The 25,865-nt window shown below is 37.8% G+C and overlaps 1 protein-coding gene across 1 annotated transcript in view; it reads left to right on the top strand.

The window, feature by feature from the left end:
- The window catches only part of PRIM2 (DNA primase subunit 2), a 96,539-nt gene that overhangs the window by 39,031 nt on the left and 31,643 nt on the right, over positions 1-25,865 (top strand). The window contains exons 7-9 of the mRNA XM_082303037.1: positions 19,032-19,099; positions 22,596-22,668; positions 23,651-23,836. Of these exons, the coding sequence (XP_082159163.1) occupies positions 19,032-19,099; positions 22,596-22,668; positions 23,651-23,836 (327 nt within the window). The remainder of the gene's footprint in view (positions 1-19,031; positions 19,100-22,595; positions 22,669-23,650; positions 23,837-25,865) is intronic.

Raw genomic sequence — 25,865 nt, 5'->3', positions numbered from 1 at the left:
GAAGTGAGACTGTCTGGCCTGTTGTTCCCCACTCATCCTTACTGTTTCATCAGAAGATGAATGGAGGACTTGCCTTTAAGTCATCAGGAGCCTCTCCTGATTAGAGTGGCCTTCCAGCAATGGTGGAGAGTGGGTTCATAACTTCAGCTCTCAGTACCCTAAGGTACATCCCATCAAGTTTCACAGACTTGCATGAGAGGACATTTCTTGGTAGATCCCTTACTCAATCCTTTTTGACTACTAGGTAGTTCTTTGCTTCCTTAAATAATCTTTATAAAGCGTAAATGTCTGGAAATTTATCAGTAAAGATGAGAGAAAAACGTGAAGGTTAGAATTGCTCTCAAACTTGCACTTGTCTTTAATTTGTGGCATTAGTCTTAGAAGCTGAAATACTTAAGATCTAATTGATTTCTGTTTACTTTTGGAAATTTGGAAAGTCAATATGTAATACTCCTTTTTTTGTTTACTGTGTCCTGTCACTTAGCAAACATAATTAAACTATGCGCTTTTAATATTACTTGGAAATTGCTATATCAGTTGTATTTCAGTGACTGCATAATTGGACTCAAAAGTTTCCTATATTTGCAGGATTCAAAAGGCAAAGTGTGGGAATTTCAAAATACTGTTGGGTAATTCTGCCAGTTTTCAAGTTAGATTTTTTTGTCTCCTGAAGTCTTTATTCAGCTCTTAAAGTGAGCTCTGTGAATGCTTTGTTTTCTGTGTTGGGCTCAAATTCAAGGAAACTTTCAGGAAAGCAAGCTCAGACTAAATACTTAAAATCAAATGCTTTGTATGAATTTTCTCTCCAGGCTGCTGCAGTTCCACAACTTACATCATGTGGATGTAAGTTGGACGTTTTGCCCACCGAGTGTGGAGCTTGGAGTGGCTTTATCAGTTTCGTGTTTTGTGAGCTGACTCTGTTTATAAGCTACGGTGGCAGTTTTAGTTCTGGCCAGCACACGGGTGATGCGGTGAGCTCTGGGAGCCTGCCCCTGCGCCTAGCTGGCTTAGGCTGCAGCTGCCGGAGCGTTTTTCCTGCGGGGCGGCCGTGCCCGGGAGCTCCGTGGGGCGAGGCTGTGGCTGCACCTCCCGGGCGCGGCCGGCGGAGGGCGCGGCGGGAGCGCCCAACGGGAGCGCGGGGAGCGCGGTCCCGCAGCCTCCGCTATGGATAGCGACGTCCTCTGTGGAGGACACGGGACGTGGGGTTCAGCTCTTGATGCTAAAGCAACTTGTGTTGTGTTCGGACTAGTGCAGAATGTATGTAAATGAGGTTGGTTTTATTCCCTTGGTATGCACCATATGCAAATAAGCATTTCACAAAATGTCATTAATTTTTGCTTCTGTGATTAATTTACCTGTATCTGTCAGCATGAACTAATAAGCAAAAGTTAAGAAATAATCAACACTTAAAAATTATGTTGATGTCTTTAGCAGAATACTCCTGTCATTCACTGGGAATCTGCATGTCATTCACAGTTAGTAGGCTTCTGTGTATTTGTGATTTGTAGCTCTATCTTTAACATCTGCTGCATTCAAAATTTTCAGTGTCTTAGGTAATATTTCGTTTTGTCCATGATGTTAACACTATACAGGTTAATCTTTCAGTCGTTACACTTCATTCCATAAGATTTAGCATCAACTAAGTATCTGACCATAAAAGAGCAATTACCTTTTTCTTGTTAATTATTGTTGAGACTGCTTACCATTGATTTCTATGGTCAATTCCTTGTTCTTATTTTCTTTCCCTAGTGTCTTAATTTTCTTCCTGATGTCATTGTATTCTTACTAAATGGGCATATGTTCCTTTTTAAATAATCTATGTCAAAAGCTTTTTGTAATCTTTAAAAGATGAGGGATTCTTTCTCTCTGAATATTTTTTTACCAACTACGCTGATTTTGGAAAATAATGCTATTTGGATTTGCCAAAAAACCTGTTACTAGTTAACTGGCTACTCATTTGGTTTGAAAACTGTTTCTGTTTGCCTGTCTTTTCAGTTTTTTGAGGTCATTACTTGAGCATTTCCCCTCAAGTCCTCTATAACCTGAAATACTGCAGATGTATCGTCATCAGTGGACAGCTAGCTGTAAGAGTCATCCTGTGTTTAGAGCTTTGTTTTTTGCCCTGATGTGGTTATATTCATCAGTATTCTAGTATAAGATCTCTGTGTGTTTGATTTTTATCTTGCAAATATTGTGTATTGGATCTCTGAAGATTCCATTTTACCAGCTGGATATTTAGAGTGTTGTCCTGCATTTGATACTGTAAGAAGAGCACAGCCTATTCCTGGTACTCTGGAGCTACAGTGACACAGGGGTTCAGTCCCAGATTTTTATTCTTGTCAGCACTGCTATGAAATTGCATGTCAGGTTCCTTGTAGAAAAGATGTGTTTCAGGTTTTAGCTAATATCTCAAGGTTATGTCTAAAACTTTTCAAGGAGAGGATGTAGCATCTTACAATCTTATTCCTCCCAGATTTGTGTTCTAGTTGAATTCTCTTCATTGTCAGATCTAGCTTATGTTGAATTGTGAGTTCCCTGCCTGGCAACAAATCCAATTCTGCAGCAAGCTTAAAAAAACCAAACCACAATTCTACTATAGGCTACAATAAAAGTAAATAAACAAACAGTGTTACTCTTTGTAAAGCCATAGCCTTAAAAAATAGTTATGCTAGGTGGTAACTGTGCAGCTCACTGCAGAGATAACAGAATTAGTGACGTGGCTCTATTACCTTCCACACCATATCTGTGTTACGCCAAGCTATGACTGATAACTCTGAGAAGTAGATGAAAATACAGAGGCAGAGTACCGTGTTAACATAATGCTTTTATCCTTAGGATTTGTGGTGGTATCTTTAGTGAAAGCTCTGTGTGTTTAGCACAAGTGGAGGCAAGTATATTCTGAAAATCATTCTACATATTGTGGCTTTTCTGCATGTGAACTTAAATATAGTGCAAACATAGTTCAGGTGTGCTTCTACTTCAGCTCACATCTACCTATTTAAATGACAGTATAAATTTAGGTTGTCTCACACATTAGGAACAATCTGAAACCCTGTCACTGTCAATGTTCTAGCTGGTAAACCAGTGAAGAAGTAGAGCCTTGAGTAAAAAAATGTATCAGTTTGGAATGCTTCTGCAGTTGTCTGCTCTTGCAGCAAGATAAAGCAATAAAATAGCTTTGAAAAATATTTGACACATTTTCTGACATAGTTTGTCTGTAAGCAGTGATTCCTATGTAGCTCAGTTTTGCTGTTTTCCTCCTGTAAAAATGTTTCCTCCTGCAGTTTGCAATGGTCTTTCTCAAAATAATAAAAGTAATAAGAGGCATAGTACTTCCTGAGTAGTAGAGATCTGACTTTATTAATCCTAAGCTGGTTGGTGATACCTTCATGATAAAAAAATTCTTTTCTGTGTTTTTCCTGGACTTGCAATTTTAAGCCTTGCTTGTGAAGTTTCAGTCAGAATAGCAGTGTTATATACACTTGTGTACTGTGTTGAATTGAAAATATAGTTTAATCAACTCTTATGATCTGGTTATGCAGCATTCCCCACAAATGTTGTTGGTTGTTTTTTTGGAGGGTTTGTTTGTGTACTTGGTTAACCATTAGCACTGCGTGAAAAACAGTTGGATTTTTATTGAAAACACATATGGGAATTGACAGAATCTTGTTTCTGAGTATTTGGTTATATGCAGAAATGAAGCATGCTATTTCAAACATCTTTGCTGTGTTTTTCAAAAAGAACTAGAGATGTTTTTAGGTTTTGAAATGTAATATTTGAGTTAAGAAATGATGTTTTATGGAGACTGTCTTGGTTTTTATTTTAAATTTTGTTGCACCTAGACATGACTGTTTAGCTTGTACAACTTGTGTTATATCACCTGTTTCTGCCCAGAAGCCCTGATGGAATTCTGTGACTTTCCTTGTGTGTTGCTTTTGATCTCTCTGATCTCTTTTGCTCTCTTCGATGCTTCTTTGGTGCAAGGCTGGCATATCTTACTATCCAGTGGTATTTCCATAGTGGTGATATTCTTGAAAAATGTTGATCTGACCCATGTTAGCTTGACACTGTTCAAAAGTGTGCTAGCAATTGTCACCTCAAGAGCAAGGCAAGTGCTTCTATACAATATCACTTTGTGCTGTAGATAAAGGGGGACTGGTTTGGTGGAAATTGTTATCCTTGTCTTTATCCAAGTTTCAGACTCAGGCAAACAAAATTATATGGTTCATGCACACATTGCCTTCTTCATCTGGAGCACTTTACAGATATGATATTCAGTGAAGAGCAACTGAAGTGTCAATGGATGTCAGAGACAGAGTTGAAGTGGCTCTTTCTGAAAAGAAGAGGTATTTGGCCTTACTTGGCAGAAAACAACCTCTTGCTGGATGTTACAAAAGAGCTGATTATCTTTAATACTGCTTCACTGGTAGTAAGTTTTCTGTACTTTTTGTTTTTATATAGATTATTTCACTGAAAAATATAGCAAAAGATAAATCAATTGGCTAATAAAAACAAAAAGTACAATTGAAAACCTGCATGACAATTTAGTATGTCTTTTTGAGCATATGGTTAAGAACATTGCAATCTCTTGAAACACTGCACACTGTTTCTGATTTACTCTCTTAATTTTCCATTCCACCTATACCACTTGATAGGGCTGGGTAATGAAATTGGGAATACAGGAGTGAAACTGAGCCTGGGAAGAAGAGGAGCGTCAAAGCAAGTGTTTTGGTTTTTTGTCTTTGTTTCCCACCATCCAGATCTATTTTAATTGTCAGTACATTAACTTTTCCCTAGGTTGAGTCTCTTTTGCCCATAATGGGAATTGATAAGTGATCCATGGACTTGCAGATCTATTTTCTCCCAACTTCCTGTTGAGGAGGGGGAGTATGCCAATGGCTGGGTGGGAGTTTGGCCCTTATCCAAGGTCTACCCACCAAATGCTTCTATGACCAGCTCTCACATTCTGTGAAGAAAAGTGAGTCACATCAAACAACTCTTCTGTCAAGCTGTGACTGGTGCCATGGATGCTGAACAGGGCACTCCCAGCAAGGGTCAGGTCTTGGCTTGGTGGCTTGGCTTCTATGCATAGTGGTTCCCTCTTGGGGTCAGTCTTTTGCAGTGTTGAATGTTCATGGGTTAGTCACCTTATTCAGGGCTATTATTTTTTATTTATTTGTTGCATTCTAATTTAGACACTTGGCATAAGCTGTCAGTGGCCTCCTTGGTGATGTTGTCTTTTTGACCTTCTCTGTATCTAAAGCCAACCTGCTGTTGATACCTGAGGTGCTGTCATTGTTCTGCATTTTGGCCCAAGTGTTGTAAGAAAGTAAAACTCATTTATGAGTTCATCCATTCTTCTTGTTTTTGTCCTGCCCATACCTAAACCATTAGAAGGAGGCAGATGTTGTCTTTTGGACAAGCTTACACCAGTCATCTGTGCTTTCCTCATTTTAGCAGTGTATACTGGTATCTTCGGAAGAGCTAGAGCTGGACAAATGTAGTCAAAAGTCTTATTTTCTGAGCGATACACTTGGACAATACACAGTTGTTTCTGTCACTTGTTGAAGGCATTAGGGACAGAAAGTTTGAATAAAGGCAAATAAAGATGTTTTGTTGCATGTGTTCTTCTATTTTGACTTAGTGAGTTGACCTTAAAGAGAAGAGATAGTATTTTAGACAAATAATTTCTCCTTTAACTTTGCTTTCTAAAACAATGTTCTATATAGGCTGAGGGGTGACTATAATTGCTCTGGCATTTTGTGGAAACTGTTTTCTGCTTTTTCCTAACCCTTTCCATTATCTCTTGCACATAGATGAAAACAATACAATTTTCCCAACCTCGGTAACCTTATTGCCCCAGATAATTTTTCTCCTGCTTGAGTATTCTGTACAGGCTTAGTCATGCTGAAGTCATGTGTTAGTGTGAAAAGAAGCTAATTTTCTTATACAAAATGGACAGTGGGCTTCCACATGATTTTTAGTAACAATGAGAGAAAATGTCATAAAAAGCAAAATTAAAAAACTGTGTAGGTTTGGAATCTGTGTTTTTATGGTCATAGGGATGATGTGATATGTTGACTGCTGTAGGAAGTATGCTTAGTAGGACTTGTGAGCACTATTTCAATAAGTATCGAATGTATATATATAAAAAAGTGTCACTCAGTTTCACCTGGTCACAGTTTAGTGAGGGCTTTGGAGCTGTTTTGGTGTCCAAGGGTTATGCCAAACCAATCTGCAAAAGAATTAGTAAACTGGCTGTCATTAGCAAGTGATTTTTTAATTTTTATTTGCTGTTGCTGTGTTGATAAACTACTTGAACATGACTGATATGTATTTGGATCTAGTAACTTCTAACTTTTAATTGTATATTGATCTTATTTTTGTACTGTATTTAACAATGGCTTTGCTGAGCTATGTAGAAAGTAGCTTTTTAGGTTACCTTCCTCTACACAGGTTATTTTCTGTTATGAGAGAATGCTGCAAGTAGTTGTGAGCAGCTTAGAGATCCTTTAGGGCTTTATAATTACTCAGCAGCCATGGTGAAACAGATTTGATGCTAGCAGCAAGAGTTCCTTGGCTAATATAAATACTTGAACTACTGATTACAGCCTCTGATCCTCTGCCAGTAGTAATTACATCCTCTATTTCTCCACCCCGAGGGTGCTGAACTGCTGTAACTTAGGAGAAACCAAACTTCTGCTGTCTGTTGCCAGACGCTTGGCCAATACCATTGTATATTTTCATGGCTCCCAATGGATCATAAACTGTGGTTTGAAGAATGTTAGAATGATACGAGACTACAAAGGATATTTGCTAACAGGTTTTGCCTAACAATATGTTGTTCTTGCTTCAGAAAATGAATACCAGATTTGTTCAAATACTAATGCTTGGAGAGTACATTCTTCATAAAAACTCTTTTTTAGTACCTCCTGTATTTGAAGACATTATTATCTTCTGAAATGCAGTTGCAGTACCTGATTTACCATTTATTTGGGTTGGTTATTCCTTTACACATTCATCTGGCTTCACACAACTTACATCTTTTAATCCTGTACTTTTGGTTGCTATGGTTCCATAGTCTTTTTCAAGTCTTGTGCTGCAGTTATGTATATTCATTTATTCAGGGTCTCATTATTTCATTAGTCATCTCACAGTAAGTCAGATGTATTAGCTAATAGGAGCAGCTTCCAGAGATCCTTCCAGATGACCAGTAGTCAGAAAAAAATACAGGCTTATTGAGAACCATGAGAGATACGGTTCTAGTACTATTGCTAATATCCCATTCTTGAAATCTGTTCTTGAAAACTAGTCCATACACCTCAGTAAGTAGTTAATTGTCATCTATTTGTCTGCTTATCTTTTCAGTTATGTTGCTAGTTGAGCAGGGGGCTGGTTTCCTGCGATTATTTTGGTGTTTGAATACAAACTGAAAATTCTCTTATAATTGACATAACATGTTTTCCTTGTAGAGTCTCTGCTGTTCTGTTTTTTGTAGTGTTTTGATTTCCGAGAGATGATTATGTCTCTCACCCAATATTTTACTGTGAAATTTATTAGGACTTAGTGTCTTACAGGTTTTATCTCTCTATTAAGTGTGGTAAGATTGCCTAAGATGGGCAAAAATTATTAATTCTAACACTTAAAGATGAGTGTAGGTAGTAGGATCACTCTAACCTCAGCTTATTTGTTGATGGACCATTGAGGAAGCAGCTCAAAGCCTTGCGGGAAACAAGATTGTCCTGTGTGTCATGGAAAAGAGCAAACTTATTATGGGATATTTGAGGAGACTTGTGGGATCGTGTATAAGTGGTTATGGATCATCTAGCAGAAGAGCCAATGGCAGGAAAAGGGAATGAAAGAAATCTATGATAATTAGGCTTCTGCTCAGTGTCTTATCACTGCAGTAATAGCTTAATAAAAAAATCTGTATTAAACATTATTCCTAATTATTTTCCTGGTTGAGCTTGTTCTCTGTTTTCTGTGTGTGTAGTGCTAGCAACCTTCTATCCCATGGAGCTGGTGAGTAGTTTCAGAAGGCTGAGAGCCAGAGCCCGTAAGTCTGGGGGCAAGATACTGGAGAGAGCAGAGGGTTTGGGAGTTGGTGCTGGAGTGTCTGGTGTCCAAGATGTCCAGAGGGAGAGTCAGGGCTCGAGAGGCAGCCTCTGAGGAGACCACAGTTTGTGGCCAGCTACGAGAGGCTTATATGCCTGAAATCAGCCAACACATGTGAACAACCCAGCCCATATTGTGTGGTTTGTCTGTGCATGTGCTGTTTGTGTGCATGTGGTGCCTGTTTTTGTGTTTGTGGAGTTCTTGAGGTGGCCAGCAGCGTCTGTACAGTGTGTGTGTGTGAGGAATACATGGTCAGCCTGGCTGGGGTCAGGGGCTGGCAGCAGCCTGGCTGCCAGGGGCTGGGAAGGAGAACATCCCTGGGCCTTGAAGCCACCAGCTTCGGCTTCACTTCAGCGGCTTGCTGTGTGCACTTTGCTCTGAAAGGCACTGAGCCACAGGCCTTAATATGGGTCAAATGGAGGTCCCACTTACATGGTTAAGTTCTAAGGCAGCAAAATTTATGTTTTATAAATAAGTAGCTTTTTTTGAAGGCTTGGTTTTCTGCTTCATGAAATTTACTTCTGGGGGAAGTGTTCTTATGTCAAAGTGTATTTGTTTATTCAGAAGTAAAATATTTGTAATAATTGTAAATACAAGTAATCAACATTTAAAAGAAAGAACATTTTAAGGAAATCAGAGCATTGCATGTTGTTGGAGTTGCTAGTAGTTCTCCTTAATATGAATGTCCTTTTCTGTTTTGGAAAGAAAATATTTAAACATTAACTCTTACTCGTGTTTGGGAAGTGTCATTGCTGTTACTGGCAGCGGAGAGTTGAGATGAAGTAAAATGTTGGAAAATGATGATAAGTAGGCTCAGATTAATGCTGGGTTTTAACAGTATGGAATTTGAGTGCCTGTCATGTTTTTAGCTCTACTCACTAAAGATAAGAATGTAATCACTGATACTTGAACATATGGGAAACTGGGGTTTAAAGGCTGGCAAGATTTGATTTTGCTTCTTAAAAAAAGTTAATGAGTATTGTAAAATATGCACAACTGAGCAGAAGTATTCCAAATACCTTTTTACTTTTAAAAGATGGATATTTTTCTAAGTTTTAGCAACAAACTATTAGTTTCAAGCAGTACCACATACTGAGAGAATAAAACAATTGAAATTCAAATGCTGCCTTCTGAGTTTTGGAAGTAAGAGATTGCTGTCATCCAGGCTGTCATAATAAAATGTTTTCTATGTTGTTTGTTACGAAAGATCAGGTATGGAATTCCTAAGGGTTATTTAAACTTATTTGAAATTGTATGGTAAATTTGTCAAGGGAAAAAAGTAACTATATGGAGATTTGAGAAGGTCGTTAAACACAGAAAAATGGTTTGCAATAGTATCCTTTTTCCTTAGATGTTAGTGTCTCTATCTTAGTGTTTAAGGGCTGAATAAGAACACAGCCTTGATTAGTGTTGACTTCAGTAAGTAATCTTGGTCCCTAAGAACAAGTGGTTTTAAGATGTTTTGTTAATAATTTTTCCCTGAAAGATATCTGAGAGTAAAATGATCTTGTTTCCAAAAAACCTCCCTTCATTTCATCCTCCTGAAAAAAGGACTTGACAATCTTGTTAGAACTTGTCAGAATAATCAGGAGTAGTTTTTAAAATTTCCCTACATTGCAGATGAAAATGTGGACTTTGGAGGCTGGTTAGAGAATGGAAGCTCTTGTATGCACAACAGGAAGGCTAGTAGTTCAGAAATATTTGGTAGTGTTTTATGGGCTGTATTATGTATTATGTATTTGATTTTCAGCAGATTACCCAGGGAGATTGCAGAGTCTCCATCCTTGGAGATACTCAAAACCTGCCTGGGCAGTCCTGGTCAAACAGCTCTAGATGACCTTCAGAGGTGCTTTCAAACCTCGGCCACATTGTGAATCACAGTTGTTGAAAACCAAATACACAGTACATAATACAGTGTTCCTTGATGTTCAGATGGGATCTCCTGCATTTCAGTCTGTTGTCTGTGTTTCATCTGGTCCTGTCACTGGTCACCCATGGAAAGACCCTGGCTCTGTTCTCTTTCCACCCTCCCTTCATTGGTAGAATCCTCCAGACCCTTTCTGCCTCCATGCTGAACAGTCCCAACTCTCCCAGTCTTTCCTCATAACAGATGCTCCAGTCCCTTCATCTTCATGGCCCTATGATGGTCTTCCTCTGGTGTGTCCATCTCTATTGTACTGGGGAGCCCAGAACTGGACAGATAATCAATTCCCGGTAGTAAAATCCTATTACTACTAAAATTTAAATATCTCTTCTGAAGTTCTGTAATAAAACTGATTTATAGTAACTGATTTTTATACAGTAGCAGACATTTGTTTCCTGTAGTGGATAGGGCTTTAGTAATAGGGTTTGTAAAGATAAAATACATAGCAGTTTTTAACTGAAGGTTTTTATGATGGCCTACATTGATGAAGCCCTGTAGTAGTAATGATGACTATGTAAAATGAGCTTTTAATCAAGTGTATTGGATGGGTATATAGAGAGTTGCTTCTTCTTTTTTTGACTATATAGTCTTCATCATCAGAGAACTTCTGCTAGTGTGGTTGTTCTTAAAGCAGTTTTGGAACACAATGCTAGACTGATGAAGTTTGTGTTGGGAAACACCTACCATGGTTTGTGACCGTGACTTTGAGGGTCTTTAAATAATAATCTTTCATACGTTCTATCCAATTGCTTCTTGTGTGATATTGACTAGTAGCTTCTACCAAGAAGAGATTTTATGAAGAGATTTTGGCTTTCTTAATTTCCTTCTCACGAATGAAGAGCGAGGTGCGGGATGTGCGTGTGAAACTTTAAAATCATAACATTAAGACCTTGGGGAAATCACTGCTGTCTGAGTTACCTTCTCCCACTTCAGTAATGCTCCATGGATGCAAGTTAATTAAGGCATCACTGTATAGCTGAACTGAGGAACACATTCCAGGTTACTTTGGAGTAATGGAATCACCATTTAGTCTCTGGGAGAAGGACTGGAAAAGCAACAACTTTCTGTTCATAAATAATGCCAGAGAAAGAAACAGAAGATCTGCATGCAGCCAAAGAATAGTAAGGAGTAATGAAGAGATGAAGAACTGTTTGCATGAATCAGAAGTTCATAGTGAAATAAAGTGGAATAAAAGAAACTATTTCATTTTCCATGCTTGCTGCGAAGGCGAGTGTTCCAGTACACTGTTTGTTTGGTTTGAAAATTACTAGGTATCTGGAAGTTGATAAAAAGGACTGAGGACTAAATGAAAAGTTGACAAGGCTCTCTGTAAAGGCCAAGTCAGTGGTGAAACAGTTGATAAAATCACTGAAGAACCTTTACAACTATGGGAAGCAATACTATTTAACAGAAGATTTGGATTTTGCTGACAAGGTAGCTTCTTAAATGTCTGCTTCAATCTACATATAATTAAAGCCTGAAACACACTATACACTATTGTAAGAAAGATGGAATCAATAACTTATTTTTGGGGGAAAATATCTAATGAGCATCTTCATAACTGTCAACTTCAGCTTTATTTTAGTATGCAAAAAAGTACAAGAGATGAGTTCATTTACATGCTGTCACCCTCACATGCAAGTGAAATGATTATATGCACAAGTAATAATGCTGCAAAACCCAGCAACAGTTTGCTTAGCAATTAAACAAGGTTTAATTATTGAAAAATTTTGCTTTAAAGACTAAGTATGAGACTCCAATCCAGATGTTATTTATACCTCAGTGTGAATATGAAAGCCTAGACATTTCCAAATAGAAAAAAGAAATCAATTACTTTCAGAAGCAAGTGCCTCAGGAAAACATTAATTATTATTCTGAGTACATTTGACAAATGCTGAGCTGAAATTAGTGGAGTTTGGTTTCTTCAGAGTTCTTAAAGTATTAGGTAAATATCTAGGACAAGCAAGGACACTTTTCATAACTCTTAATTTCTTTCTTCTTTTATGGAAAATTTGTCCTTTGGTAGCTTGACTTAACTGGCAAAATGAAAGAAGACATTGTATATCTAATATTTATAATTTAGAATATATATCTTACAACATAATTTATATTTAATTATACTAGTATATAGGTTTTAAATTTTCAGATACAGCATCTAAGCAACATTGATAACTATTGTGCCCTGCCTTTTAGAGTCCAAAAAGAAAATGACAGTGCTAATAATATAACTTTAATTCCTTTTTTTGTTTGTTTTTTAAATAAGTTAGTTGCTGCCTTTGATGTGCTTTCCTTAAACATAAAAGGCCACTTTGTGTTCTGTGTGATTTTCTTTTGGCTGGCTTGAAGGGGGGGTAGGTGTGTGTGTGTGAGAGAGGAGTTGGTGGAGAGTTTTACGTAGTTAAGAAAACAAAAGCAAACCCACAAAACCATCTTCAGCCTTATATTGACACTTATACCATCCACTACAGATTCAAGAGTGAAATTTTTTCCTGTGCTTGAGAAATGTCAGAATTGTTACATTTATACTGGAAGCCCAGTAATGCTAGTCTGTATTATTTATTTCCTTTAGTCCATAAATTTGGTGGTACTAGATGGAAATAATCAGAATGCTTGATGTATTAAATTATATTGATCCATTTTAAAAAAGGTTTGATAATGTCAAAAGCATTTTTTGCATAGTTTTGTTAGTTTTGAAGAATGTTATTTGCTGTTATATAGGTTGTGTGTTAACAATTGTTGTGGAATAGATGTAACATTAATTTTTGGTGTAGTTTTTATTGAGCATATTTCAGTGTAAGTGCTGCTGAAATAACTTTTAATAACTGAAGAAGCCTTGGCAAAAATTACTTATTAATTTTATACAACGCTTGAGATATGTAGGATGCTGTGAAAGCTTGAACTCCAGCTTTTTTCAAAATAAAATTGATCAGTGTTAAAATGTCAACTGTCTAGGTACAGCAGCATACTGGCATGCAAACACTGCTTTCTTATTTCAGGTTCCCCAGCTGCATAACATTTGCATTGTGACATTTTGTAACAACATTAGCACTACAGCTGATGTTTCACAATCAATCGGTTTTTGTTGGTATGAGACAGCCTGCAACTTAGTTGGATGCTGAAGGTGTTTCTCTGGAATGTAATTAACTTGAATTCTTGGGTTCTGGCAGTATCTGCATCTCATAACTTCTTTGTGCAAAATCATACAAACCATGTAATATCATTCTGAAATGTCTTTTAAAAAAATAAAGGCAAACCAAAGTAATATTAAGGCTTTCTCAGAAGTACAAAACCTTTCTAGACATTGTATCTGAAATTTAATCTAAAGCAAGTGTCTTGGTGCCTGGTGCATTAAAATGCCTTACTGGAGAATTCATATCCTTTAAAACTGCATTTTAGAGAATAGCCAGCTAAAATTCAGGTTTTGTTGAAAATGAAGTTGTTTTAAAGTTTTAGAGCTTCTATTCATGAACAATGCTTCTAATCAGAGAGAAATGCATTAAGGAGTCTTTTATGGCTATTACTTCCTCTATTTAGGCTTAATAAAATGTACACGAAAACTACTTTTTGTGGCTGAAAGCAGATTGCTGCAGGAAAGAGACTTCATGTGAGTGATTTGTGTGTGAAATGTCATTGTATAGTAGAGTTCCCCTTTTATATAAAAGCATGGCCTTGGTTAAATGTTTTGAGAAACACTTACAGTTGGACTCTATGTAAGTGGAACTGAGACTTAAAGGCCTGTTATTTATCATAATCTTGCTGGATATTTGCGCAGTTCATGTTCAAGACCAGGCTGGATGGGGCTCTGGTTTACTGGAAGGTGTCACTGCCCATGACAGAGGGTTTGGAACTAGATGAGCTTTATAGTCCCTTCCAACCCAAACCACCCTATGATTCTATGTTGATCTTATAAATATGTAAAGAGTACTCTGATGTGTGTAGTGTATCTATAACAATATAGTGATTATTATGATACAATCTTTACTGAGTAGAACTAAAATCTTTCTACAGCATTATTTTAAACCTGTTCCAGATCTTAAAATGAGGAAAGCTTCCCAAAGGCTTTTGTAGCATCTCCTGAAGATTGGTTTTTTTTTTTTGATCAAACGGATACTCCAGAAGGATAGCTGTTGTAATGCTAGGTTTAGTTGAGCAAGCTGCAGCTTTCCCTGAGAGCTCAGCAGAGCTGCTTAGGGCAGTGCGACCATTGTCACCCTCCCGCAGTCCATTTCGGACAATTCCGCGGTTTTGCTCCGGCAGCTGTCCGCTTTACAACCAGTGATGATGAAGGAGGCGAGAAGGGTCTCTCCATAAGAGTTTAAGAGGATCTAGTAATAGCTACATCTTGTCCCAGCGATCCCCAGAGGCAGAGAGACCTCTTGATCCGGGCGCAGGGGGGTTTTGTCAGATCGCAGGGGCGGTACCTGGGCGGAGTTGGGGTACAGGAACCAATAGGGAGAGCCCGAGGGAAGGGCCAGGGCTAGGGACAAGGAACGGCGGGGAACAATCTGGGATAGGAAAAGCAACGGGTAAACAGATTGCTACAGATAAACTAGTTTATGGAAAAACCTAATCTAGATAAACTAGGGTTATGGAAAAAAATTCAGAATTAAGGTAAAGACTTTCACAGTGTCTTACTGTCTTCTCTTGTTTCTCAGTTATTCCCAGTGGAGGGGGAAAGCTGGGATCTGTAATTCTGACTCTCAGATATGCCATAGCTACAGTGTTGTCAATTAAAAAAAAAAAACGTATGGTTTGGTTACATAAGATTTGATATTCTGTTAGATTGGTTACATTTAGAAAACATCTTAAAATGCTGGCCAAACAGATCTTTAAATAAAGTTTAATGAGTTAGTGGGAACAAGTGTTTGTCTTTTAACGTTAAATAGCTATCGCTAAAGGTTATATATATATATAACCTTTAGCGAGATATGTATCTATGTATATATACATAGATATCTATGTATAGATAGGTATACATATATATATAGAGAGAGAGAGAGCTATCTCTTTCAAAAAGCTCAAGAAAAAGGCGCTTTACCTGAAGTGGTGTTGGATTAGCAGAGCAGAAAGTAACTTTCTTTCATTCCACAAAAGATAATTTTTAATTGTATACCATTCCTTTAGAGGTGTTACTGCTGCAGTGACTACCATGATGTCATATTTTACTCATATTTTTGTTTCCATTTAGCTTTTACCTTCTTTCCCTCTTGCACTTTGCTACTGTGAGGGCTCATACTCAACTGAGTGATGCATTTAATGGGAACAAATAGACTATAGTGCATTTTTTTGGGCACAGATAGGTCAGGCAGTAAGTTGTGAACAGGCCCTGCAGAGAGACCTTGACAAATTAGAGGGCTGAGCAATCACCAACCATATGAAGTTTAACAAGGGAAAGCGACAGATTCTGCTCCTGGGATTGGGTAGCCCTAGTTGTGTGCACAGACTGGGGAATGAGAGGCTGGAGAGCAGCGCTGTGCAAAGGGACCTGGGGCTCCTGGGTGATGGAAAGACAAATATGAGTCAGCAGTGCCCTGGCAGCCAGGAGGGCCAACCCTGTCCTGGGGGGTGTCAGACACAGCATCACCAGCCGGGCAAGGGCGGGGATTGTCCTGCTCTGCTCTGCACTGGGGCAGCCTCACCTCGAGTCCTGGGGGCAGTTTTGGGTGCCACAATATAAGACAGTTATTAAGTACTGTTAGAAAGTGTCCAAAGGAGGCCACAAGGATGGTGAAGGGCCTTGAGGGGAAGCTGTATGAGGAGCAGCTGAGGTCGCTTGGTCTGTTCAGCCTGGAGAAGAGGAGACTGAGGGGAGACCTCACTGCGGTTCTCAGCATCCTCGTGAGAGGAAGTCGAGGGGCAGACACTGATCTCTTCAGTCTTGTGACCAGTGAGAGGAGTGAAATGAGGTAAAAACAGTTTATTACATGAGAAAGGAAACCAAAACAAAAAACCCCACAAGCAATGCTTACCAGCAGCAGACTGATGTCCAGCCAGGTCTTGAGCAATGGGAGCTCTGGAAAAATTACCCCTCAGTCTTATTGCTGAACTTGGGGTTATAAGGTCACCATCTCAGTTTAGCTCTGTCTGTGTGTCCTTGTCTGCTGCTCACTCTGCCCCCTCCTCTGATGATCCAAGCCTCAGGACTTGAATTATCTTAAGTCAGCAGTGTTTTATGTTCTCTGTAAATTGAACTGCTTCAACATGATTAAAGTTTAGAGCTATGCTCTTTATTTGACAACATTTTGATATCTTTCATATATCTAAAATATCAAATGTCATGTTTTTGCCTTTTTTTCCCTGGTATGGTGATCTTTATGTTGAGTACCATATAGAGGTGAAGGCAAGGCTGTGCTTGCAGGAATTTGTCTAAATTTTATTTCAGAGTGGTTGAAAAAAGTCTTCAAAATCTCAATTTGGAATGTGTGATAGGGATCATCTTCTAGAAAAATGCTGTTGAAAAAGCTCCTAAAATTCTTAGCTGTTTAAAACCACTAGTGTTAATTTACCATGACCTTTGTAAAAGCTGCTTTTATTTACACTCTGGCTCTGTTAGAAAAAACATAAGGTGATAAGGAGAAACTTTATACTTGAAAATGCTACCTTTTATTTTTATAATCCAGGCAAGTTGAAGGAAAATGTGCTCTTTCAATTAAAGTTGTTCAAATATTTTGATGAAGTCTCCTCAACTATGTTTAAGGAAAGCTATCCTGGGTGTTAGATTCCACATCTTCCAGAAAATAAACATTTGAAATAACTGGACAAAGTGTTTGTTCTAAGATTTGAAAAGTGTTAGATCTTATTTTCACAACACTATGGTGTGTAGAGAACATTACCTTGTCCAGGCAACATAATAGAGGAAAATGGGGAGTCATTTTGCTCCTAAGATTTGCAGATTCAGAAAAATATTGGCCATGTGGATTCTCCTTCGACTTCAAGGGATTATGTTTTTCTGCCTTTTAATGGTGGATCCTGAAACAGCCAGCACAGACCACCTCTTCAATATTCTTTCATTGCGATGTCAAGTAAAATCTTCATTAAAGATCACTAGGTCTTGGTTCTGCCTCAATTACTACAAGTCTCCTAAATTAGTTTTAAACCAGTGTTTCTGTTAATTGATAGTGCTTACACAGAAACGTACTTTATTGTATATATAACTTTGATAATAATGTTGATACTTTTTCAGGTTTTGAATGTTACTTTTTTTTTTTTGCTGCTTACATCACTGTCCAGTCAGACTTTCATAAACGTCCTGTCATAAATGCATTGTTTTTTTCTGCTTAAATGCAATATTTCAAGTACTGCATAGAGAAAAATACCATATGCTTGTGTTATGTAAAATTGTATCTGTATTTGAGTATGCACACAAATACTGTTTTCTGTATCTCTTAAGTTATTAATGGAAAAAGAAGGAGATGGTATTTTGGGTGGTTCAGTCTTTGTTCTGATAACTTGTGGAGTAACTTGGTTGGTGTTTAGAAGGCTTCCAAGTTCTTTTCAGAAATAATTTCTGATTTTCTGGTTGTGTTAAAAACAAAATTAGAGGGTTACTTTATAGGGGACATGAATATAGAACAATCCTTATATCGGCCTTTAAAACTCAGTGGTAGGAAAATGAGGGTTTTTTTAATTAAAAAAACACTTCTGAGTAAATGCAGGGTTTACTGAAGTTCTAGTATATCATATGCATCTCAATCTAGCTCCATAAAACAAGGGAATGTGGATCATGCTTTATTGCTGAGATAGGTGCCCTTTTTAAAAGGAAGATGAATGGGTTGCTGAGAGTGCCAGGTTAATCTTTCCTGCAGCAGTCAGATTGGATGAGTACATTTGGGTTACCTGGGACTGAGAAGAGCCACGTTGTGAGACAGTGATTGCTGCAGTCCAGGGCTCCCTCAGCAGCAGAAATGGCCCCTTCCTCCTTTGCTGCTGTCCCTGTGTTCAGTAGCTTCAACTTCCCTTGGCAGACGGCTGCTTTGAACCTCCTCTCATTTAGCTCGGGCATGGTATTGCGAGCTTGAGGTGCAAGTTTCAAATTTGATTCTAGTCCGACTTCTGCCTAGCAGCAAAGGTTATGGAATGGATGTAATGAATGGGGGGGTCTTTCAGGAATTACATATTTTTAATGCATTTTATTTTTGAGTTACTTGTAAAATACTTAAGTACTTGATGCTTATTTATACAGTGTGAAATATCTCAAAATTTCTAATTTATTCATAGTTAGTTTTCAAAATACAGCCACAGAATCATGAAATGCATGTTATGTTCAATATTTTGTTAGATGTATGTCAGAATGATCAACAGTGCTATGTTTGTAGCTTTTATAGGTGAAGGTAGCTACCTTGTATACAGATACTAAGCAAATTTAATACATGTATTTTTCCAATTATTTTAGTTAATACACCAGTTAATTAGTATTCCACAATAGTGTGACATGTATTTGTGGATCTATAGATTGCTAGGTTTATTTATGCAGAAAAATTGAATGTTTTAACTAGTCATATGAGTTATAAGAAAAAAAAAGTGTTTATTTTAAAACAACCAAATTTCAAATCAGGTTATGCCCATTTAAAAAAAACTGTACACAGAGGCATGTTTATATAAGTCCCATGGTGCTAGATACTGTGTAAATTATGTATAATGTGGCTTCATGTATTATATTTACACTTGTAGAAGGCTGTCTAGGCACAATATGACTTCTAGTTCAAATACGTTTGGAAAACATACACCACTTTCAATGAAGTCTTGCTATTTAATTCTAATAGCATTGTAATTTTAGAAAAATTATTTTTCACTGTTTGTTAACTTGTGAATATTTCTGCTAGCTTCAGATTCTGGAAGGCTGTGCTTCATTATTTTTTATAGGAGAAATTACGTCTTACCCAATGTTGTATAAAGTTGTAAGAATACAGTGTGACTTCTAACATAATCCTGCCTTGTGTTACCAAGTTTTTTAAGCTAATATTTTATTGATTGTACTCCTTTTTTCTTCCAGCTGACAGCAAGATCACTACCTTCCATACAGTCTGATGAGAGACTTCAACCTCTGCTTAGTCATCTCAGGTAGTATGAAGTGAAAGCATGAGTGTATTCCTTCATGCAGATTAAAGTAATTGTTTTGGTAGAATGCCTTAGGTACAGGTTTTTTACAGACCTCATCTGTGTGATTGGCTTTGACTGGAAAAAAAACCCCAAAAGTAACCCTTCAACTTAATTCCCTTTGTAAATGACGTGGAACATAATTTATAGAACTAGTGTTGCTTCTAAGTAACAAAAAATAGTTGTAGCTTTTATAAAGTTTTTTTTTTAATAGCAAGGGCAAGGTTATTAAGCTTCTTTATGAACAAAACAGATTCCAAATTACAGTGCTCAGAGCATGGGCCTTCCTTGTTGCAAATATTCTATGCTCTCTGCTCTTTTTGGGAGATTTTGCTGTCATTGATGAATGGAGTACTAATTTGTTTTTTTAATGGACCTAAGTAGATTGCTGAAAGTGTGAACCATTAGAATAAATAATCTGCCTCCCTCTTAGTAGTATGAGTGTGTGTGTGCAGATATATATGTGTGTGCATGTGTAAATATATGTATATAAGCTTTCTACTTCATTTTTAGGAAAGGCTAAGCATAGGTCTCTTTCTTACATACATGATTGCTTTTTATCACTTTATATGGGAGACTTTTCTTACTATGGTAGTATGCAAAAGGACAAGGTCCATACAATTAGAGCGAGCTGGTTTAGAATAGTGGAATAATTTAGCTTGAAGTGAACCTCTTGAGATGATTTAATCTAGCCCATGCTTAATGCAGATCTGGTTAGATCAGGTTGCTCAGGTGTTTATTTTTGTCGAATTTTTAATGTCTTTAAGGATAGAAATTTACTTAAATATTGGATGTCAGTAACGAATGCTGGTTTTGAACACATACAGCTTAGCATTAAGATCATTGAAATGATGTTGGATTATTAAAAATGGAAGTGTTGAGGCTCTGTCATGGCAGTACTGCATGGGGAATTGGGATGCAGATCTAGTTTGCTAGATCATGCTCCTTATTTTCTATGGTGCTGTACTGCTTGAGCTATCTGTTCCCAAAACCTGACATTTTATTTAGATTTTTAAAAATCTCATAATTTTTATTATATAGGAAGAGTTTTATGTTTTGTTGTTTTTAGTGTAAATCAGAATAGAAAAAATAGCTTTCATGGTATCTCTGCTTATTTACATACGATTAAACTTTGTTCAAGAGCAAGGAATGAAAACAAGGATTGCAGTGTTATTGTTACTGTTACATAGCTGGGGATACTTCTGAATGCCAGTAACATTCCATGATTTTATTACCCTACATCTTGCTGGGACTGTAAAAAATACAGCTCAGTGGTATACCTTTCTCCATTTGAAGATCAAGAGCAATTAAGTTAGCTTTTCATAAACTGTGCTCTCTAGGAGTAATCACTAAGAAATTGAAAATTTCTTTTGATATGTACTCTGCATCTATGTAAGTGGAACAGTCCTTGAGTATCTCACAGTAATCAGTCCTGTCTGTGCTTTTTTTTAAATATGGAAAAAGGAAAGGTTCCAAAAAAAGCTACTTTAACAGGGATACTGTACCCCACATTTATGCTAACTGGTATTTCTTGTACATTCTTACGTTACCTTGGGTATGCATGTTATACAACTGGTAAATCACTTCCATTTTGCTTTTGTGAAAATGGAAGGACTGTTTCTGGTTTGTCACCAACTGAAAAAATTATACAAATGCTTCCAAGTTGCCTTTTTTGGAAGTTTTTTAAAATGAACAAAATAGATCTTGCAATTTGAAAAGCAGCCTCTGGCAGTGAACAGACAGGTGACCAAATAGGTCATCTTTGTTATTTATTTCTGTGAATCTGTGATTCCTTTTGCTTCATCTTGCTCTTGAGAAAGGAGAATATTAGCTAGTTGTAGATTTTCTTCTACCTTCATTATCTGAATATGTAGAGCAGTATTTTACTTTTGGCATACGTCAATAGACCTCTGTCAGGGAAGCAAAAGCTTAGAAATTAATGAAAAGATCTTACAATTGATGGTTACAGAGCATTGTTTAGTTGTTAATGCCCCACACATGCTTTGGCATCTATTCATGTTTGCTTGTGACTTACAAATTAGCTAGTCCTCTGAAAAGGTGATTTTACTGTGGATTATGTCTTCATAGATATTTTAACCCATGCCCATTATTTTTTTTAAAGGAAATGTATTTTGCAACTAGTTTTAGACTAAATATGTATTTTTTATGTTACTTAGTACTCTTTTTATTCTATTCTATTTCATTGGTGCTTTCTAGTACCATTTGTACTGGACCAAAAAAAAGAAAACATTTTCAGTAAAAATGTTAAAAGTATTTGATACAAGATTGTGTTTAGGGATTTCACATGCTCACAGTAGGCTAAAAGAGATTTAACTTGCTGAAACTAACAATTTAATAGAGATGGAAACTTAATATCTAAATGTGTGAGAAGAACACTTGTGCAACTCCTGCTTTTTATGGGGTGTACAGGCTTGTTAACGCTCTACTGTTCAAAATACTCAGCAGGAGTAATTTCAGATGGACAAAACCCGTTGTATGTAATCCCATCATCCTGCTGTAGGACTGGGTCTATACGTGAACTGTAGGGAGAAGCTGAGTTGACTTAGTTTAGTCTGGTGAAAAAGAAGCTTCAGGTAGCAACCTACAACTGTTTGAAGGACAAACTACTGTGGGGAAAAATTAAAAACGCAAAAACTGAAGAGTAACAGTAAGTATGGGATGGCCTTTCCTGCATTACTGACATATCAATACAGTTTAAGTCCTAGCCAGAGTAGCACAGGAATTTATTTACATGTGCTGTCTCATCTTTCACTCATACTGCAAAGAAGCTACCTTTGAAAGCTGAGCTAAGTTCAGGTAACCCTACACTACAGCAGAGACAGTCACACAGACATTGTCACCCAAGTAATTTCAAATCAAATACAAGCATCTAATGCCCAGCTTTTACTTTTAAATATTGAGACTTCTTGAATGAAGATATATGCAGGGCTGCAGAACAGGCCTGGGGGAATGCTTACACCAGAACCCAACCAAACTCAAAAGTTGACAGTACAGTATTACAGGCAATAAAGTAAACAGGGACTTTGGATACAGATTATTGGTCCAAAAAGCAGGTTGTAAAGTGCGGGTCAGCACAAATTTCTTTGTCCAAGAGGGATTTTGTAACTAATTTACAAGGATCATATCTTAAGTCTTTTGAAGGCATGCAGAGTTTAACTCCAGAAAAAACCACATTTTGCTAAATGACAATACCAAGTGCTGCACTTTATTCTGTGTATTCCTGTATGACCCCTCACTTCTCCTTTCTGATAAAGGGAGAGAGGGTTTCTTTGCTGTATTTGCTCTAATGTTGGCTTTATGAGTCCTAGTTACTTGGTTTCGTGTTTTTGCCTGATATTAAATATTTGCAGCCCATAACTGATAAATTATTTTCTTTCTAAATTTGTAAACTTAAAAGTATTTTGGAACTGCTTTAAATGATGTTTGCTTTGTTTTTCAGCCATTCTTATGTTGGCCCAGATTACAGCATCCAAAAGAACACTGGAAAAATTTCTCTAGAGCAAATTGATGCTGTAAGTTGTGTTTCTGGAGTTATATAGGATGTTGGAGTTATATAGGATGTTGAAGTATAACTTCTTAAATTCAAGTACTGTATGTACAAACAAAATAGAAAGCCTTTATCTTCTTTTTATTCATATTTGCTTTGTAACTGTTGAATGAAACAGCATTAAAGTTCAAAATGGAGCAGAATTAACTGAAAGTGCATCTAATCAGGATTCAGACTCAGAGTGAAGTTCACTCAGAGCGAAATGCTTAATTTGCTGTTTAATTTTGTGTACTTTCACAAATATCTAACATAATTATAAGCAGAATTTAACAAAATTTTCTTACTTAACAATCTTGCAAACTATGATGTTTAGTTTATGATTACTGTGTTGCAGTATTAGTCTTTTCAATGCTGTTTTTTGATTTTTGACTTACAGGAGGGGTTTTGAAAACAAGGAAGTAAATAAAATGGAAGTAAAGCATGGGATGTAAAACACCATGCATGAATTGTATAGAGACGATTAAAAACATAACTCCTTTATCTGAATTTTAGGAATCATTTGTTTTCAGTGTCCATCTTAACCACGATAGTGTTTCTCTGGCAGTGAATGAAAATCCCCTCCCCTTCCCCAGTCCCCCAAAACTCTATCAAAGGCTGCTTCGCCATTCCAGATGCTAAAATAAAGCAGAGTCAAGAAATATTGTAATGCAAGTGTGGATATATTTTTCCTGATAGCAATTAAACCTGTGTTACTTTGTAGCTGGAGGCAGTCTGATACTGCCACCTGTATTACTCTGTCCTCTGGATTTTGTTCTTGAGATGGTTATTGAATTGGATAGTTTATGGACTCACTTGTGCTATGAATTCAGTCCCAAGGCTCTCTGTACATGCATCTTTTCTTCCAGCCATTGGCATTTTCAAATGGAGCTAATTAATAATCACAGTAAACATATATCCTACAAATTAAATGATCAGTATGTCTTAAACAGAAATTCTTCTCTTGTCAGCTCTCTGTGAAGTCATTCCCTCTCTGCATGCGGCAGTTGCACAGAGCCCTCCGGGACAGCCACCACCTCCGTCACGGAGGCCGGATGCAGTACGGACTCTTCCTAAAAGGCATTGGCCTGACTCTGGAGCAGGCACTGGAATTTTGGAAGAAAGAATTTATCAGAGGAAAAGTGGATGCAGATAAGGTAATTCAACTAATGAAAGTATCTCAAACTTACCTCAATATGTGAATGTGGAGATGTAGTTAATGCGTACATTGTGCTACAGATTTAAGTAGATGCTTTTTGAAGGAGATAATTGGGCAAAAGGTACAGTAATGTATTTTAAAGGTGGGAAGTTTTTTTTTTTGCTCTCTTTGCTTATGATTTTAGTCATTTTGTTGGGTATTCACCTGAACTATGGGTAAAAAAGGCAAGCCATAAAGAGGCTTTTTATAGATGAAGACTAGAAAAACCGTCCCACTAGGAAACAAGTGTCCTTTATGAAATACAGGTACTATGTAACTAAATTAATTCACAAGCAGACAAGTGACCAAAACCAGTACTATCTGAAAGAAAAGGTTAGCCTTTTTTGTTGTTTATTTTAAAAATACTAATTGGACCGCTCTTTGTGAAGTAGTCTTGCCTCAGCAAATTTACAGTTGAAGAATGAAAGAAGAAGCTGGGGACAGAAGTCAGAAGAATATGTTCAAGGAAACAGTGAGAAATACTGTTCAGTGCAATGGGAGGTATAACTGATATATTAGTCATTAGTCTCACTCTTTTGTATTTTTGAGAGTGTTGTGGGTGAGGAAGATGTAATGTCTAATTTTTGGAGAACTGTGAACTGCTCCTTATCTTGAACAGCTCAGGTACAATGAAGAAGGCTTCCTGTCTCATCCTTCTCTGCCTGGCCTGTGGTATGTGTTAGAGCACAGTTTCAGACCATATCTCAGTTTTGGGTGGAGTATGATACTTCATTTTTAATATTGTGAGATCTCAGCCTTCCGGAGTACTGTGAAGTATTTTGGAGTGCTCGGTAGACAATCTTTTGTTACCTCAGGTTCTCTGGGCCATGGCTATTTATACAAGATACAGGGCAAAAAATAAAGTCAGCTAAAATGAATTCTGGTAGGTATGCCTCTTTCAAGACCCAGAAGATAGATCAACATATCTGCAAATTTTTTGGGAAGGAGAAAGGGATTTAAAGCTATGAATTGAATAAGAATCTAAACCTCTGTTTATCTAGTTTCTTAAATGTGATACGATTTAAAAGGAGATAGGTAGTTTATTTAAAAAAAAACCCTTAAAAATGCATTTTTTTCCAAAGGTCTTAAGAACATCTCTGAAGAGTGGCAATATATTTTGAAGTGGAATGCCAATTGATTACTAGTTGTATTGGGTTTATGTGGCCAGGTTTTGGTAGTGGATGGGGCTACAGGGTTAGGTTCTGTGAGAAGCTGCCAGAAGCTTCCCCCATTGTCCAACAGAGCCAATGCCAGCTGGCTCCAAGAGGGACCTGCTGCTGGCCAGGGCTGAGCCCATCAGGAGTGCTGGGTAGTACCTCTGGAATAAGATGTTCAAGAAAGGGGGGAAAACAACACCTTCACAATAGCAGCTTCAGCCAGAGAGAGGAGAGTGAGAATACGTGAGAGCAACACAGCTCTGCAGACACCAAGGTCAGTGCAAAAGGAGGAGGAGGAGGTGCACCAGGTGTCGGAGCTGAGATTCCCCTGCAGCCCGTGGTGTAGACCATGGTGAGGCAGCTGTGCCCCTGCAGCCCAAGGAGGACCAAGGTGGAAAAGAGATCCTGCTGCAGCCCATGGAGGACCTCATGCCAGAGCAGAGGGATGCCTGAAACAGGCTATGACCCAGTAGGGAGCCCATGCTGGAACAGGCTCCTGGCAAGACCTGTGGCCCCATGGAGAGAGAAGCCCACACTGGAGCGGGTTTGCTGGCAGGATTTGTGACCCCACAGGGCCTCACACTGGAGCAGGCTGTTCCTGAAGGACTGCTCACCATGGAAGAGACTGTATTGGAGCAATTTGTGAAGAACTGCAGCCTGTGGGAAGATTCAACATTGGAGAAGTTCATGGAGGACTGTTTCCTGTGGGAGGGAGTCCACTCTGGAGCAGGGGAAGAGTGTAAGGAGTCCTCCCCCGGAAAATGAAGGAGCGGCAGAAATGTGTGGTGAACTCCCATTTCCTGTCTGCCTGCACCACCTGTGGAAAGAGGT

The sequence above is a fragment of the Coloeus monedula genome (genome assembly GCF_965178545.1).
Source record: "Coloeus monedula genome assembly, chromosome: 2".
Lineage (NCBI taxonomy): Eukaryota > Metazoa > Chordata > Aves > Passeriformes > Corvidae > Coloeus > Coloeus monedula.
This window is presented reverse-complemented; position numbering and strand designations above follow the sequence as displayed.